This window comes from Hermetia illucens, chromosome 6, assembly GCF_905115235.1.
Source record: "Hermetia illucens chromosome 6, iHerIll2.2.curated.20191125, whole genome shotgun sequence".
NCBI lineage: Eukaryota > Metazoa > Arthropoda > Insecta > Diptera > Stratiomyidae > Hermetia > Hermetia illucens.
In genome coordinates this window covers 70,161,972-70,181,544 of record NC_051854.1, presented here as the reverse complement: position 1 = coordinate 70,181,544, position 19,573 = coordinate 70,161,972, and the positions used below count along the sequence as shown (strand labels likewise).

The 19,573-nt window shown below is 41.8% G+C and overlaps 1 protein-coding gene across 1 annotated transcript in view; it reads right to left on the bottom strand.

Moving 5' to 3' along the window:
• LOC119659451 (zwei Ig domain protein zig-8-like) overlaps positions 1-18,382 on the bottom strand; it is an 86,779-nt gene extending 68,397 nt beyond the window's left edge. The window contains exon 1 of the mRNA XM_038067536.1: positions 17,989-18,382. Coding sequence (XP_037923464.1) covers positions 17,989-18,046 — 58 coding nt within the window. The 5' untranslated portion in view covers positions 18,047-18,382. The remainder of the gene's footprint in view (positions 1-17,988) is intronic.
• Between the last annotated feature and the right edge of the window lie 1,191 nt (positions 18,383-19,573).

The window sequence follows — 19,573 nt, the reverse complement described above, 5'->3', positions numbered from 1 at the left end:
TAAAGAATCTAACTGGCGGTTTCTAAGTTGAACACCTTGATCAAGCTCATATGTCGAAAGCCCTTCTTAACCTCAAGATAAAAGTATCTTGAGACGACTTCGCAAAGGATACGAATTTTGTGAAGGCGACAGCAACGAAATTACTAGCGGATGGAATACAATGCAGTGCAGATTCGAAACTAGATTTTCCATTGAATTGATATTCTCAGCGTTAACAAATCGCGAGCCAAACGAGGCTTGTTTCGGATTGGTTCTGACAGGTTTGTTCGGAGTTAATGATGCGGTTTATCACGACAACGAGAGTTTATCATCATCAGTAGAAGTATTAGCTTTGTACTGATGAAGGGAGTAAGTTGTTCCCGAAATATATATATACATAATAAAATAAAATTGTAGTTGGGATTAAGCTAATGGTCTATTAATAGTAGAAGTTAATTCAAACCATGGATAAAAATACACGAATAATGGCGCGCGACTCAAACAATGAAAGCTACCAATGCGGTAGCACAGGATCAACGAGCAGTTGAAGTATTTTAATGATTACCTGACTAATGCCGTCAACGGTGTAAATAAAACGAATTTTTGGTTGATAGGGATTGATCATGCTCAAATTAATTTACCTTATGACTCACCAGCGGGCGGCTAATTTTCTCGAGGAGTTTTATGAAAAATATGATTTGGTATTCAATGCTCTTTATTCGAGGTAAAGTATTTTAGTAGCATTAAACCCAGAGCATCTTGCTGATACCGTTGACAAAACCGAGGCAATGCTAAGAGAAGTACTTCAAATATTGTATAAATCATTCGAAGGTAACGATGTTTCCTTCCACGACCAACAGTCTGTATCTGAGTGGTCAACTCCCAATCATCGATGACTTCGTTTTTAAGGTTTTGTGTAAAACAAAACCTTATTAAAATCGGTTTACTGTCTGTCTGTCACACGCATTTTTCTCGGGGACGGTTATAGCGATTGACATCAAATTTGGTAGAAACGTGGGAACTGTGAACGCTCACGCATACAGTGAGTTACATCCTTTTACGTTGAATTTAAGGAAGGCTCCCCATTCATTCAAAAGAGGGGTGTAGATGTTTTTCACCAAAGGTAATCATGTGGGGTATCAAATGAAAGGTCTCGATTGGTGTCAGTTTCGACCTTTATTGGAAAGGTGAGGAGTGCGGGTGGTCAAAAATCATTTCTTTAACGGATCCAATCTCAGAAACCACCCAACCGACAAATATGAAGAAAATCAAGAGGCTGCCAATATATGGTGCCTAGGCTTCGAAATACCCTCCAACCCGATATCCGTTCTAATAAAGTAAATAATAGTATGCTACTGCGATTTTTGGTAATTGACTGCAAAACCCTCTTGAGTTCATCCTAGCCCTACGAATTTTGCAGCAAAGAAGACAATGATCATAGAGCATGATCCTAGCCAGTTTAGTGGAAATCGCACTATTACTAACAAAGCTGTAATAGATCAAAGTTGTCGCTTCTTTGCAAATTCAAAACTTTGAATGTTAATATCACTTGAAAGTGGATATTTTCACATAATCCTTGCATATACATATAACGTGCTACGTACTAATGGGACAAAATCAGACTGACTCACTTATAAAAGGAGTGCACAAAACCTTTCACACCTGGAGGGTCCAGCTTCCGGTTTCCCGACTTGTTCATTTGACAAAGACGACGGCGGCGATTCCTAAGCGAATTCACGATGATAAGTTCATGACGTTGCTGCGGATATCTTGGGGGTAAATTCTGATCGACAACTTTTCTGGATTACTCATAACTTATTCAATGAAACCTTAAGATGGATGAACATGCTTATGTCACTGAGCTTAACACAATATGCAGTCAAATTCGATGTGCTTAAGCTGGAGGCTACTATGAGGAAAACGCTTCATGACAAGAACAAGTGGCTTTTTAGTGCACCACTTTCGCATACTATAGTGTGTATAGTAACCTAATTTACCGCTAAAAATATTATTGTTTTGCTCCAAATGTTGACAATGCTTGTGGAAGTAACGGATGAACAAACACTTCCGTTGAAATCTGCTGGAAATATTATGCCATCTATCCGTCACCGCTTGTCGGTCGATAAGCTACGTATCGTTCTTGTAATTACCGCAACGGAAGTGTTCCTTATCTTAGGCGCGTTGATGTTGTCTTTTGACAAGTCGATACAGATCTCTCTCACCGTACTGAGTGTCCCGTTTATCGTAAAGGATTTTTGTAATAGGCCGATAGTGAAACAGCGACCGCGTCAAGAAGCTTATAGTGGGGACGATAATTTTTACTGAACTTCATTTAAACATCGTTATTTCAAAGCCAAGTATCTAGGTTGACGAGCGGCTTATCTGGCTTGGTGACGCCGAGGGTTGCGTATTTTTATCTTGGTTCCACTATTCTTCTACACTAGTAATGGTTGGTAATCGCGTGAGTAAAATCATGTTTTCTTTTTCCTCACAAAATCACCACCATTTAATGTTCGGGGGATCAGTGCGTTCCTATCGATATGGTTTCATTCGTAAGCACTCAATGGTCGATGTTGAGGTGCGCTGGTCTCATAGGGAATCGCTTGACAGTCCCTGATGGTAATAAACTGTCGACGTCTTATGAGAATATAGTCTATTTGCGTTTTACTGTTCCCACAATAGAATGTAGGAAGATGAGACAGTCGTTTGATAAACCATGTATTCACAAGTACTAGGTTATGGGTTTCCCCCAAAATCGGCCATAATCTAGCCAGCCTCATTGTGTACTCCAAAACTTTTTCCCTCATGGCACCACCAAATAAACATTAAGATCACATACAATGACGATATAGTCATCAGCAGCCATGTTACATCGAGAAGTTGCTAGCGGACATCTTTCTCAGTATCAGGTCGACCTGTCCGTGGTGCATATGCGATGAAGAAATGAATTGTCCGATCAGCTGATATAATGGTGAGCTTCATCAGCCGGTCATCAAATCGACTTCCTTAACGGCATCATGGAAAGCCTCTGAGATGACATTACCAATATAGAGAAGTTTATAGTAATTTTTACCGCGGTTGCGTTTTATGTCGCAACTTTTGGCACTTGGCATTGCGTCCTACGGAGTACTGTAATACTGTAATTTACCGTCCCGGTCTTGAAGGAAGTGCTCTAACGCACTTCAAGGCCCTGATCCTACTGGATTGTTACGTCAAAGATTATTATTTTGGCACTTTGGTTTCCTGTTCAGCGCAATTATCGGTGCACCTTTTTCAAAGCGCTTCTGCCAATTCGTCCGTCTTTTCACTGAGGGTGTCAATATTTATTTATGTTCAGACGTCATCCATACATTAGGACCCTTGCCCATTTCTCGACAGAACTTGGGCCCGTCTTGACTGAGGTAAACGCAATAATATTTTTCCGAGGCTTAGGATCTCTCTATACGATAGTTTTGTAACGACATTGGAGGCATTTTCTTGGTCGACTTGTCGCAGGACCAAGCGAGATCAGTAGGTTGGAGATGGTAACTTAAATACGCATTTATTTCCAGTGGACGGCGAAAACTGCGTATCGCTAAGCGGTAGGATATTGAACGACCACATTCCAAAAATATAACTTCCAACAAAAGAACAAGGCGACGAAAGGATTCTCGCATTATTGTATGTTACTCTGAAAATATTCAATCAACACTGTAAGGGAGTATCTTCCTACGTTAAGCATGTTCGAAACCTTGTCACTCATCAAGTATAATACAATAGCCTGCGTTATTTTCCATGCAAAAGTACGATATCTGTATCTGCCTACAGGCTCCCAATTATTCCCAAATATAAAGGCCTGTCTAGCTAAATTGAACAGAATTTCTTTCCACGCGAAAGAACTAATCATGCTGTTTCACTCGTGATTTAACTCACCCGAATTCAAGGGTGAATTCCGTATCCCCTAGACGTGCTTTATACTACTCGTGGTAGACAAAGTATAATATTTTTTTTTCTTGGTAGGCATTAACCCTAATGAACTTCTCGTTACTGGAATGTGAACATATTACACATGAACAGTACCAGCTACTACCCTAATATCTGGCAGATACTCCAAGTGTGAAAGTGCACATATTAGTGTGTTCCACGTTCTAGAGAAGTTGTTCTCAAGTTGGTGACTCTCACAATATCCAGACACTTTGCCGTGTTACTTATAGGAGCAGTCAGGCACAGAAGGAGCATATTAAGGACGTGTTGGGTAATATGTGTACCAGTTCACATAACTTAAACCTCAGCATCAATTTGGATTAGAAATTGTACCGAGCCTGGCAGAAATGGTACAACATAAAACACCGTATTGTGTGCTGGGTTAACCCTAGGATAAAAACGTTTAAGGATGTTCGGTGGTTTGTCAAAAAAGGGTCTTTATTTTTAATTGAAGTGAATCACAAATTTAGTTGCCTCGAAAAGATATTTAGGTGGTGGTTCACAATAATGTGCACTATTTATTAGAAGCAGCTAATCCAAGCTTTTCCTACCGGATATTCATTAAGGAGACATCGATTTACTGACTAATTATCGTTGTACTCCTTCATTAGCATGTGGCACCAACTCTATTTAACAAACAATAACTAATATGTTCAAACTGCAACGGAAATAATCCTCTTAAATACACACAACGAATCATCCTCTTAACCTACCTCACCAGGGTTAATACAAATCCGGAATCCCTGGCAAAACGTGGTATCAGGGAGTAAACTTTTCGGGAGAGTAGTTATGATTACGTGACCCATTTTCAAGTCGTTCAAAATTCTCATCTAGATTCTTCCGTTCATACGCATGGTTCGTCCGCCTCATAGCTACCATGATTCCTACTTCATGTAGACGTTTCCTATTTTGTGTTCCAATAAACTTCACTTTTCTATGGGTGTCTAGGAGTACAAGATAGGGATTGTAGGGAAAATCAAAGTATATTATCAGCACATCATATACTTGGAATGCATAAAGTCGTATGAGACCTTATTTTTCTGCTGGGAATCTTAATATTAACGATTGTTTAGATATTGTTTTTATGACGACATTGTAATAATATACGAGGAGATCTAGAATAGGTTTTTATCGTCAGAAAAGTAAATCTGTAAGATGCATATTAATATGCTAGGAGCGGATGTATTGTGGGAGCAGCAAACTTGTGTCATTGCAAAGATACATTTACAGATTTTTCCCATTCATCGTTGGAATGAACAGTTGACATAGTAGAAGCAGAAGTCAAAATCATCCTTTGCTTTACGTTTTGATGTATTTCACGACCTCATTTTCGGGGTATGTTGTAAGGAGTGCTGTCATAATTAGTGCAGCTCTTGCATGTTACGATGCATTCTGGAAGCTGGATTTCTGGTTTTCCTTAATGATGTAGCTTTACATAGCCTGAGCGATTTCACTTTGTGCGCAAAATTCATCTTATTAGTACTAAAACTCCCCATCCCAAGGGGTACAGACGCTCTCAATCGATTTAGATTTATTTTGCTGGTTATCAATAATTGGATGTTTTTTTGCAAGGATCACCAAATGAGAGAATTTCTTCTGGTTTCTTGAATGTGCAACTCTGTCATTGCCGCGTCAGTGAAAAAATTCTCCATTGCCCTATTGACCCCCTCGAATGATGGAGGATTCCGTAGTTTAAACGAGGAAAAAATCTATGGACGACATCTGATCTGGCTGAATACACTGCAATGAGCAAATCGTCTAATCCAGATGGGTAAAAACACAGCTCTGAAAGTCCAAGTGGTAATATACATAATAGAAAGAAACGTGTCAAACCCCCCCTTAGATGCAAATGTGGCGTAGGTCAGGATGTCATGCAGATACTCGAGATATCGAGTTGGTGGATCTCTGGGCAAAACCGGGAAATTTGGAGTTTCTTACTATTTAGGCAAATCTAAACCGAACACCAATTATTGGGCTGCGTTGCGTTAATGATAATGTTAATCAAGCAAATGACATTTCGAAACCTTCGAAAGGGGAAAAAAGCCACAATGCCATGAGTTCGCTTCACCATTACTCCCAATCTATGAAAAATGTTGCTTAGATAGTAAAAAAAAATCTGAAGCAATTTGGAAATTTGAAGTTCAGCGCTTGAGGTAAGCAAGGTTTTGTATACTTATTATGCAAGAACGAAGATTTTTTTGACAGCTTACCTGAACTTACTTACTATCAAATTCCCTTCGCTCCCTTTCTTCTTCATGCCCACCTGGCCTGATCATCCTAGCCTTCCAGTTCCTTCCGGCGAGCTCTTCGACTCGTTTCTTCTACTCACTTCTTTTAAGAACACCCGTTCTGCCTTGAATTTCAACAGCTCTAACGACTTCTATATCTTGTAAGTTCAACTTCCGTAAAGTCAACTATGACGGTATTAAATGGAATCACATATTGTCTAACTCAACGTGTCATCAAGCTCTTTGCCCCTTGTACAATATCTTGTCTGATATCCTCCACTGTTATATCCCCTCTTCTCCTACTTGTATACGGTCTTCTCTTCTGTAAAGCCAATGATTAAAAAAGCGCGTAAGAGATACTTATTGATCGTTGAGGTCAACCTTGCTAGCGGTGACTTGAAACCGTTTCAGTCACACACTCGCTATTTCCGTAACTTGCTGACTCCACTGTCAATTCACCACAACACTCTTCCGATCTTCCCCGTTTTTAATTTTCTGTGGTGTTTACTCCATCAACCATTGAAAACTGCTCCGACTCTCGCGCCATTCCTTTTGCCATGCTTTCCTTAGTTAAGTTCTTCATTAGTAACCTTCATACCATGTTGGACCTTGTTCCTAACATACTCCTACTAACTGTAAACAACACATTTCCCTCTCTTCTCTCAGTGTATAATCTTCAACAAAATTTTAGAAAAATTCTACTTTCCTTATCTTTCTAAGGAGGTCCTTATTATCATTATCCTCAAGAGTGGAGTGGAGCTGTCAACTACTGCCCCATTTCTCTTCACTTCCCTTGCTTCAAAATTTTCGAGGGAAATGGCAACGACTGGCTGACAGTGGATTTCAGTTACCTCATTGTCAAAGAACAGCATGGGTTGCCGAAACATCGATCCAATGCTTCAAATTTTCTGATCTTCACCAAATTTGTTTGCCTTAATACACGAGCGTATACCGCGCTATTTATACCGATTTCTCCAAAGCCTTTGATACCCCTGTCAACAATGTTTTCTTCTCCAAACTCTCTCTATTCAAGGGGGCATACTCTTTACTGTGTTCACGAACCAAAAGCTCCTTACTTTAGCGCTTAAACAAAAGCCCGACAAAGCCTCTCCCCGCCAACTTCTGGCGGGTGTCTGGAAAAAACAAACTCGGTGCGATCGCTTTGTTAGGAATCTCAGAGGTGACAGTCCCCGCCACGGTCGATTATACGGCAATCATCGGGGCGTAGCTTCAGAGTTTGAAGTAAATTCCAAATACAAATTCAAGTGAGTTTCCTAATTTCGGTTCGAACTCCTGCTTGTTCTGCGAAAGCTTAGAAAAAGGACCCACGCCGTTTATTTCGGGCGATTTTTGCAAGGAAGTATTAAGTAAGTACACGATCTTGAGGAATCAAGATGACGGTTAGTCACTGGAAAATATTTCTAGCCGTCCATGAACTCCTCAGCCAGACAATGCATCGTATGCCAAAAGTGTAAGATCAACAAGCACGTAAGCGCACGCAACATCTCTGACTTACATTACGGCACAATCATGTGCCGATGCCTTCTATTGAGAATGGATAGCGCGCTTTGGTGTACCAGCCGTAATCATCACGGGTCAGGAAATGCAGTTTGCGTTTATTCTTTTCTCGCAACTAGGTTAGCTTCTGGGTTTAAAACGTCACTGGGCCACTGGATACTATTCGCAGTACAATGGGATGCTGGAAAAATAGCCGCGGAAACAAAAGGCCGCATTAATGGCTCGCGACGATCCGTCGTGGTTGCAATCCTTACCTTTCGTCCTTCTTGGCTTTTGCAAAGCTTTCCGAGAGTAGTTCACTGCCAGCTCCGCAGAGATGGTGCAGGGGGGGGGGGATAGATATGCTGGTGGGTCCTCATTAAAGCTTGGAAACGGCTGTACCCACCATGTGATGGTACCTTTAAAAGGCTGTCAAGGCTGAAGACCTTCACTGAACCGGGGGACGTTCCAAAAAGCGTCCGCGAGGCATCAGGTTCGCCCGGTATCCCCATTGGCAGGATCACGACACAGTTTCTTCTGTTGAACCGACGCAGTTTCAGCTAGTGGCATAGCGATGTGGCAGCACATGGAAGGCAAGAACCACCGACTGCTTTGCGGGTGGTGAAGTCACCTTCGCCGACGCACTGAACTGCTTCAGATAGAGCTGGTGGCCCCGCACGAGGCCGTCGCGATCGCTTTCTCCTTCTTCTAGTTCCCATCGCTTGCGAGTGAGGGTGTAATTTCCATGCAAACAGCACTATTTGGCCACGTTGGCCAAAGGTTGGGTTCATGCAAGCAGCAAGGCAAGAACCTAACACAATAATATGTGTTCATCAATTTTATTCGAGTACGGAAATTTTTCGGTATGGAAATTTTTTCAGTTCCCAGACTCCGTTAAATGCATTCCCACGATTTATTTTCTCGCTTTTCAGGAAAAGAGTTTCTAAAAATAGGGGTATCATTTGAATATGCGTTTTTTAACCCTTCCCCTTACCACCAACAAAGATCTGCTCCTGAAAGTACTATTTGAGACTTTCTATTTTGTATTGCACTTGGCTTTGTTTGATGAAGAAAATGTTTAAACCTTCGCTGCACTCGTGGGGTTTGCAGTTCGATTGTCGTAGTTTCGAGTAAGTTCCGTATGACAGGCAGTCAAATAGTAATATACTTTAACTGATGGAATAGTTAATTATCTGGCCTTCAGCCAGCATCTCATCATGTAGCGAGCGGGTTTGACAGCAGGTGGGGGTTTGACAGGCAGAAGATTATAGAATGTACTACAAGACAAAGAGGATTTGGTACGGAGACGAATATGAGTTGCAACGGCAGCATTCAAAGTTTACGCATATCCGTTGGTCACCAGCGAGTCAAGAGACTTTTAAACGCAGGGGCAACTTCCATAGCAACGAGGAGGAATTACTGGTGATTTATTGCATGATTAGAAAAAACGAGGCTCAGGCACCCAGCGGGATAGTCAATAACGTCCGCAAGATGACAGAAAAGTGGACAAAAGGATAACAGCAGCTAGTCTTGAGCGGTGATTATTCTGAATGAGCAGAATGCGTTTAATTTTGACAATTAGAACCTTCGTCTTGGTGAGCCGAGGAACCTGGACGCTGTTATCCATAGCTATCTGAGAGAAGGAAGACACTGAGTGGTGAATCCAGCGCAACGAGATCGATAGGACTCTAATCCCACAGGCATTGCATCGTTCCAAGCCTGATATGGACATGTTTGCGCATCAAAATGCTTGCGTTAAAACATCCTGAATGGCCTTAGCAAGAATGATACCAAATGTCGAAAGTCTGCGATATGCTCATGCTGCTTATAATCAGATGTCAAAAAATTAATTCCACTTAAAAGCGGATGACAGCGAGATATATGATTCAGAATAGTAGAACCTTTGTGCGGAATAACTTCACATATCTACAAGGACAAAGTGTGGAAACTATCGTAGAGTTGACGCCCCCACCACCTTGTATTCGCACCCCTGTTTGTGACGTGTGTTCGTCGTTGTTCGATCCCGTTGTTATTGGCTTATCTGTTACACATCATTAAGGGTATTAACAATGAAACTAATCCAAACTGAACTCAGTATGGGAAAAAATTTTAACAATAAGAAAAATACGAAATAGGAACTGAGTTGATGCACGAAGTTATGAGACAGTCAGTGATTGATGTATTTTACACCCATTTAATGAAACAACTAACAAAGAAGTTGTGGGTCAGCCGGAGACAAAAATTACCACACGTATGCCGCCACAAAGTCTCGGTGGGTTTGGGTGGGTCTGTGCCTATAACTATGTTAATATAGATTGCTCGTCACTACAAACTCCACCCATTTGTGCAGGGAAGTAAAAAATGATCAGTGACCGGAGCCGCATTGGCAAATGTTCAGTTCTTCCGTAAAACCGATTCCTCAACATTTAGTCAGATCTTAGTAGCAGAAGAGTACATACCGGAAACATGATGACAAGCAATTCGCCCATATGAGTACTTTGTGGCATACAGCCTCGGGAGTGACTTGAAGAGAAACCTTTGGTATGCCTACATTGATTGAAGAGTATGCCGGCCACTTGAGAACATTCTTGCAATGATCGAAAGCATTAAAGTGGGGTACGCTGCTGGCGCATCGCAAACTCGACGCACTCTTTGTCATGTTCTGCGGAGTATCTAATTTCCCGATTGAAGCTGTCTTTCAACAATGGATCAACTAAAATTAGAAATCACAAGGTATTACCCTAAAAACGCCCACTCGTTGACAATACATCAACAGCGGACTACGACTGTGCTTTTGGTGTTGTCTGCAAGGCGTGATGTGATGTATCTACTCGTATCATCTGAACTAATATCACATATCCATTTCGCTATGTTGATTGGCTGCGAAAACCGACTGTAGGAACTGGAAACGTGGTTTCAAGAATCACGTCCATCAAAGCTTTCATGAGACTTTTACCTAGATAGATTCAAAACAGCAGCTGGAACAGTGTTGAATCCTTTGCGAAATGCCTTTGTCTTCAAGATACTTGAACTTGGACCACTCTCCCCAGTAGATATACACATCATCAGGAATGACAACGCTCAATGGAACCAAGCCTTATACGCGGGCAAAGTTTTATGTCAGATTCAAAATGAAGGACTGCAAAGAATTTCAAAAATAACCAACAATGGCCAACACGCTAGATATTCAATTCGCAGTTAAGTCGTTAATTGCTAAAAGAAAGACTAAAGGCCGCCTTGTCAGTTACGTTTGATCAGTCCTCAGTTGACCAGCGGTTGGAACGTTGGTGGAATCCGGTTGCCTATTAGTTTCAATTCAATAATTCAAGCGGCGGTGATCGCTTAAAAAACAGTTCAACCATCCGGCTGGGTTGTTGACCGGCCTAAGTTCTTTTTGTTAAAAACAAAACCGTATTAAAATCGGTTTACTGTTTGCGTGTCTGTCACAACCATTTCTTCAGAAACGGTTGCTCCTGCTAGTGTATAATTTTGGAGAAATGTGGAAACTATGCATTCCATTGCATGCACAATGAACCATCGTGTATCCAAATATTCTTACATAAAAAATCAACAAAACTTTTCATACCTGAAGCACCGAGCTTACGGTTTTCCACTTTTCTATAAGTGCGTCTTTTACGGCGAGAATTGAACACATGGTGTCGTTGGGCTTGCCAGTATATGGATAGTATCTTCAGTCCAATAGGCGGTCAGATGTTTTCAGGATTGTCCAAACGTGACTGACAGATCTGTCTGACCGTGGATGGTCGGCTTGACAGATGCACACGTCACGTAAGTAAATAAAATACTAAAGTACATCAACCCACAATTTCATGTGAATGGTAAAAATGAGGGGCATTATCAGCAGAAGAATTAGAGTACAGAGAGGGTACAGATGGGGTAAAAACTGAGGAGATTGATTGGGGAGCTCACAGATATAAAGAGTACAGCGAAACTCATAATGGACTGTTATAGTGCAATATATTTGACAAAGATTCCAGATTTTTGAAAAGTGAACGAAACACATTTATGCCGTTAGCACATCAAGTTTGTCAGGTGCACACTAATTTCAAATACCAAGCATCGAATACTAAAAACTTAGCTATGGAGCTCTTTGAATAATTGTGAAATATGTTCAGACATAATTTCCAAAGAAAGATCCATTGGTAACAGAGGAAGTTATAGTCGAAAGCGCAATAAAAGTCAACAAACCGGGATGATTGGCTTGTCTGCTGGTGGTTTGAGGAAGAGAAATCCCTGGCGACTCGAACGGCACTAGAAAACGTGCTCCGAAATTAGACAGGATTCTGAACAATGGCCTCAAGTCATATACTAAGGCTAGGCTGAAAGGGTTCATAAGCACATTGAAATCGAGCTTGGTGGAAGCAGTATTTCCCGCCCAGTGGAAGAGCTAAAATTTAGTTATGGCACCGTAGTCCGACAAGTCAAATGACATGCCCTCTTCATGTCGTCTTATCTGTCTTTCAGACACTATGGCAAAAATGTGATCGAGGGTACTATATAGAAGATTGCAAGAGAAGACAGTACGAGATTGTCGATGGGCCAAAACAATACACTACAACAGCAAGTGTTTACTCAGGCTTCATATTCAAACTCCTACTGTTGAACATTATATGTAATGAACTGTTTGACGTTCACATGCCAGGGGAGGTAACGCTGGTTGGTTTTTCTGGCGTGCTGGTGATGTTGCAAAAACATTTTATGGAAGCGAAAAGATCCATACTATGAAATAATGGTTACTAATGTTTGAACTGGACTTGCAGGGTCTGTAGGGCAACATCAATCGTCATTCCAGGAATGATCTTCTTGGATCTTCTAGCGAATGAGAAGTACCCTCCTCAGTAAGAAAAGAGGGCGCATCCGTGCGAGATGACCGCGGACTTTTGAAAAGCCATTACGAAGCTGCTGGTGGGAGACTTGTGTATTTCTGCAGTTTCTAACGCCTCATTGTGTTGTTAGAGTGCAGAGTTTGCCATATGGTCAACTGGTGTGCGATTGACCTACAACGTACAAGCAACTAGAGTGATCATATTGCAATCAGAAGCATATTTAGAGATTGACGTAGATGCAGAGCTAGAAAGCTGCGACCCCCAATTTAAGGGGCCGCCAAGGATTTTTGTCTAGGGGAGAGGGGGGGGGGGGAATTATATAAACGAGCATTTAACATCTGTGAACCGCTACGATCACGCTGCTCCCAGGGCAGAGGTGAGGCAGCGTTTGACGATTTGTCTCTGCATAGCATAGTTAGAGGCTGACGTAGATGCAGAGCTAGAAAGCTGCGACCCCCCATTTAAGGGGTAACCTCACTTTCTTCCCAAAAAAGTGAGCCATTGAAAAGAAGTCGAACGACACTATACCTTTATACGCTGAATCAGCCTGTCAAGTAGTTTCAAAAAGATTGCTTCATTAGTTTTCGAATAATTTTGCCCACCGGCTTGAAATAGCTCGTTTAAAGAATAAGTTCTTCTTTTTCAACAATTATATCTCAGTCAAATTTTAAGGACGTATCCACATATAGTTATACTTAAATGGCAGCAGTTATTCAGCAGATATCAAACATACAGGTTACGTCCCTTTTATTGACCGCCGCGAGTAATAGCGAGTGTGAAAAGCAAATGAAGAGCTGGAAAGGCAACTTCACCGCAAATGTCAGCCACAACAGATCCAGTGATTTCCCATCTCTTTTGGATAAAATAGCTGCTCCTCTAAATAAAAGTGAAGTCCTGCCATTTACTAAAGCACTCAAACGGAATAAAGAGTTGATCTTGGCGATTACCCCGCAGAGGTAGTTCGTGCAGTTCCAGCAGACTTGCAGTTTTCACTTATATGGGAATTATGGAAATCCCAAATCGCAAAGAGTCAAAAACGAGGATTATCGTTAAAATTCCGGAGGATAGCATCCGGCTTGAGCCGGATGGGTATTAGCGTATTCGTACCTGTCGCAAAGACAATAGCTAAAATAATCTTGATACGTACCAAAAAGCACTTCTGCATCCTCCTGTGCTGAACACATCAGCACCATTCAAATCACTTTAAACGACTGCGTAAAAATCTTTCCTCACTGTATCTGAAGTGTTCTGCGCAGGACGGGAATCGTGTCACCGAATAGCTATTATCGGAGTGATTTATGACACAGGGTATCACGTGCTGCATCGAGGTAAAATTTCTTCTTATCGGTCATGCTGCTTTGTGATAATTTTCCTCAAATCTGTCTGCTCTTTCAGCGAGTTATAGAACTTGACCAAATGATTCTGGATTTAGAGAAGGAAGCGTAAATAAACATCAACAAAATTAAAATTCTTGCTTTGGCTGGTCGCTGGACAGAAAATGAGAATGTTGACCAACTATATATCTCGGCGATACAGTTTCTGTTGACGGTGACACTGAACTGGATGTTGCTCGACACATCAACAGCGGAGTATGGACCAGCTACTGGTGGACGTGTTGATTTGTTGAGACAGAAGTCAAAATAGATAGGTCAATTCTTAGGAAAAGGTGAAAACTGTTGACAATATCATGCAATGAAATCCACTATACTAGCTAAGGATAGCCGAGGTAGGGCATGGGGTTCACATTAGGGCCTGAAGACAGCTGAAGTACATTTCGGCGAACCGACAACGATGACGCGTTGGTGAGATGGATGTACTAAGCCCTATTTGGGGACATATGTTTAAAAAATTGCCAGCCTATTTGAATATAAGATATTCTCGCAGCTCGTATACTTCATTTTATGGCGGTGAATTACTACACCCGATGGTATATTAAATTTTAAGTGGCCTAACGGACGTCCCCACATGGTTGAAATAAGCGGCACTTTACACGACAAATATTCTTATTCAGACCACTGACTAAAGAAGTGACAATCGGGAAGCCATTAAACTTATGCATCTAGGTAGGTTTATATGAATTATAATGCAACCTTACTAATCGGTTATCGCTTATCGTTTTGTACAAAATACGGAAATCTTTTTTTTTTTAACTTACGGCTGAGTTAGTGACTGACGGGCCGCGACGGACAGATGGGTAGGATATTTTTTGTATTTACCGAAAGCCTCATTCATTACTCCTGCAAGCACTTTCGACATTTAGAAAAATTCCACCAGACAGTCCGCCCAACCTAAATGACGGCATGAAGTTACCACTTCCTCCGAATCGCAGTCAAGCTCCCCCGAAGTTTCAGGATATTCAGGGCGTCCGCCAATTGGACGTGGTTCGCCCTCCAGTGGCAATCTCACTCCGCTGCAGACTAAACAGCACCGCAACAATCGCAGTCTCCACCAACATAATGCTCAGACTGTCCCAAGCCGCTATCCCATACCACTCATCCACGACTTTCCGCACCACCTCTTACTGCCTTGTTTTCACAACCTTGGACTTAGCGAAGGCTTACCATCAAATCCCTCCAGCTTCAGAAGATATTCCAAAAACGGCAATATACACACTCTTCGGACTTTTCGAGTTCACACGTATGTCTTTTTGTCTGTGCAATACGGTGCAAGCTTTTCAGAAGTTCATCGACCCATCCTACGAGACTTTAACTTTTGTTTTTTGTACAACTACTTGTCGGGATTCAGGATCAAAGACACACGCATGATTGCGTGGTCCCCAGAGGCGTCTAGCCACTTAAGCTAACCAAATAACAGCTGGTGGACGCTACACTTCTGGCATTCCCTAAATCAGATGAACTCTAGCCGTATTGGTTGATGCCTCAGACATGCTTCACCAAAAGTTGAAATAAACTTCTTTCCAAGTAATTGAATACAGCTGGAGAGAACTATAGTACCTACGATCGTTAGCTATTAGCAGTGTACATGGCAATTAAATACTTCCAATACTCCCTAGAGGCAGGCCACTCACAGTGTTCATGGACCACAAGCCTTTTACCTTTTCACAGAAGCCCAACAAAGCGTTCCCTCGCCAACTTCAGCACCAACTTCATGAGCTAGTTTACTTCAGGTGTCCGGCAAGGACAATGTAATTGCTGACGCTCTGTCGTACATTTCATAGGTAAAAATCCCTACCACGTTGATTTTTCATTAATCGCCGAGGCACAGAAGGATGACGCAGTCCTTCAGGGTCTTCGATGGGATGGCAGTGTAGTTTAGTTGCTGACGGTGACATGAATATTGAAGTCGATGAGAAACGGCCAGGAAGTCGACTGAAATATCGATTTATAGATACTCTGCCTCTTGACTCTACCGGGACCAACTCTAAAACCGAGGAAGATGAGCACTCGATTCAAATGACCTGGTGCTATCGAAAAACAAAATTATTGAAACAATAACAATGCAGATCCTAATAGCTGAAAATTTAGTAATGGTCGTGTTCATTTCCCTATATTCTCTTGCGTGAAAACTACTAAAGAACACCGATACCTGAGGTGTATATTCTTTGCACCGTATATACTAAGGCGAGACTGGCAGTCATTGACATGTACAATATTTATTTAAGTTGTGTTTGACTGGGGTAACACGACACGATCACGTCAGCAATGAGGATATCCGCGATCGATATGGGATTGAACCGATCCTAGAAAAAATGCGAGAGGCGTCTTCGAAGTTATGGTTACGTAATTCGATCTAATGAGAATTCACTTGCCAAAATTGGCCTGCACATCGAAGTCAATGAGAAAGGACTAGAAGGTCGGTTGAAATTACGGTGGCTTGATACGTTGGACGGTGATCTAAACGGCCCGCAACTGCATACAGATTTGGCCGTTGACAGAACAAATTGGCGCAACCGATCAAGACGAGCTGACCCTGCATCTGAAAGGAACAAATGATGAAGAAGAAGAATAAACTTATTAACTTTGGTTAATAGCCTTGAGGCGTACTGGAGCACTTCATTCAAGACCGTAACTGTATACTACAAGACTACGGTTCCGTGCAGGAGGCAATGTGGTCAGTATTGCGTTCGCCGTGATTATTGCCCAGATTTGACTCAGGTACTCATTGACAATTGAGTGATATTCAATTTCAGCTCCTCTGCGACCAGGGACTTGATGAACCTTTGGATAAGGTTGGAGTTAAATGTGAAGGAAAACAGTGCCCAGACCTATCCAATTTCATCATAGACCCTGAAGCGTCTTTTAGATTCTAGATACGTAAACATTCAACCCTGAATCGTTGGATCTTCGAGTTCCAGCCTACATGACCCTCTGCTGCGAGAAATGGAGTGGAATGTCTGAACGTTTAAAATGCATGTATCATATTAGACACAATAATGCAGATAGTAGCGGTTATTTGAGTTTACTAACAACAAACATTCTTTATACACCCAACAAGTGGATAAAATAGACAAAATCTCCGTTTTTCATTCATTCAAGAAGAAATGAATAACTTTTGTAAGGCAACATTAGTGAACAACAAGGGATAATAACAAACTTGCTTTTTCATCTTTCTTGAAAGGATCCAGATACATGCTTATATGAACATGAACGTTTGTAAGTCTTTCCGTAATTCTTATACTAATACTATTTATAACTCCAACACGTTTCAATAAGGGCAAAGGTCTCCACAGTCTTACAACAATAAATCATCCGGGGTTCCATATGGTATGTTTCAACATATAACAAAGTTCCACGAAAACTTTTCCTTTACTTTATCCCATTTTATCTGCTTGTCAGATCCACTTCAAATATGTACATAAGTAATTTTAGGTACCCATACATGCATGTACTACAAGACAACAGAGATACCTAATCAATTTTCCATCAGAATATGGAATGAAAGTAAATCTTTCGGCATCCGCAAAATAATCTCAGTACGTACAGAACCAATATTAATCTTTACAGCCTCATTTTCACCAATTCCCATTTGCTCGCCTCATCATTCACTAACCTTTCCGTGCAAGAGGATTTCCTTTGCTTATAAAGTTTTCACCATGCCAATTACTATGTATCTTTGTGCTCCATTCGAGGAAAATCTCATTAATGGGTAAATCTGCTGGCAACCAGAGAACAAACGCCCCACATGCAGTAGTTAGGAGGAACTGGTCAAACCGAGACTATTTCCACAAAACCCCAATTCATCAGCAGAGGAGAATTAAGACAGTCTTGGAATTGGATAGTAGCCTCTTCTATTTCCTTCGGAACCTTTACAAATCTTTGCGGTTGGCCTCGTGAATCTTCAGCCAAAGGAGTGACGAATTGACCTCGTTTGTTATATTCAATCCGTCCACTTTCCAGAGGAAGAGGTTTTCCACACAAGTAATTGTATCTTGTAGAATGTCTCCTGGACTAGGAAGTATATTTGCTGTGTCGTTGGGACGATAGTGTAAAGCTGGTCAGAGATATATAACTTACCCGCCCCCAAGGTTAACACCGACAAGCACACCAGCAGGCTATTTGTTAGATTTGGCATATTTCGGAGGTTGTCGTCTACAATTCCCGGAAATGCACTATTCGCAAATGTTCACAAGCTACAAACCAACTTCTACAACTTTTCAAACCACTTGAGTGTCATTTATTCCCGAAAGCGTCTCATTTATCTCGAGGGGAGCGGAATTCTCCCACTGTGCCACTAGATAGTATCGGAAACGTTCACTTTACATCATTACACCAATTAACACGATTTTCTGATAAATGCGTCCTGTACAGCACACACCTTCATATCACCAACGCAAATTGAGGACACTATGAGCGCCTATTGAAACGAACAGGCCCGATGTTGACAAACTAATCGCTTCAGTTAGACTAAGTCAGGATAACACTCTGGGCAGGCTTTCCACCGCTTCGTCTGCTTCGATCCCTCTCTAATAATTCTGTGTATATGGAGTAGAGTTTGTTCGCAAGGACATAAGACGCATGACCAATGGCACGAATGCTCTGTAAATTTCTGTAGATACAGTGTGTCCACAGAAAATGTACTCCTCGTGGCGGTATTTTCGGGAAATTCTAATTTTTGGTGATAAAAGCTTTTTTAAAATATAATATCCTATCATCATTATCATCAACGGCGCAACAACCGGTATCCGGTCTAGGCCTGCCTTAATAAGGAACTCCAGACATCCCGGTTTTGCGCCGAGGTCCACCAATTCGATATCCCTAAAAGCTGTCTGGCGTCCTAACCTACCCCATCGCTCCATCTTCAGCAGGGTTTGCCTCGTCTTCTCTTTCTACCATAGATATTGCCCTTATAGACTTCCCGGGTGGGATCATCCTCATCCATACGGATTAAGTGACCCGCCCACCATAACCTATTGAGTCGGATTTTATCCACAATTGGACGGTCATAGTATCGCTCATAGATTTCGTCATTGTGTGGACTACGGAATCGTCCGTCCTAATGTAGGGGGCCAAAAATTCTTCGGAGGATTCTTCTCTCGAACGCGGCCAAGAGTTCACAATTTTTCTTGTTAAGAACCCAAGTTTCCGAGGAATACATGAGGACTGTCAAGATCATAGTCTTCTACAGTAAGAGCTTTGACCCTATCGTGAGACGTTTCGAGCGGAACAGTCTGTGTAAGCTGAAATAGGCTCTCTAGGCTGACAACAACCATACGCGGATTTCATCATCGTAGCTGTTATCGGTTGTGATTTTCGGCCCTAGATAGGAGAAATTGTCAACGGTCTCAAAGTTGTATTCTCCTATCCTTATTCTTCTTCGTGTTTGACCAGTGGGGTTTGATGTTGTTGGTTGGTTGGTTATTGGTGCTGACTTTGCCACCACATATTTTGTCTTGCCTTCATTGATGTGCAGCCCAAGATCTCGCGCCGATCGCCGCCTGCTCGATGAAGGCAGTTTGTACGTCTCGGGTGGTTCTTCCCATGATGTCGATATCGTCAGCATAGGCCAGTAGTTGGGTGGACTTGAAGAGGATCGTACCTCTTCTATTTACCTCAGCATCACGGATTACTTTCTCGAGGGCCCGGTTAAAGAGGACGCATG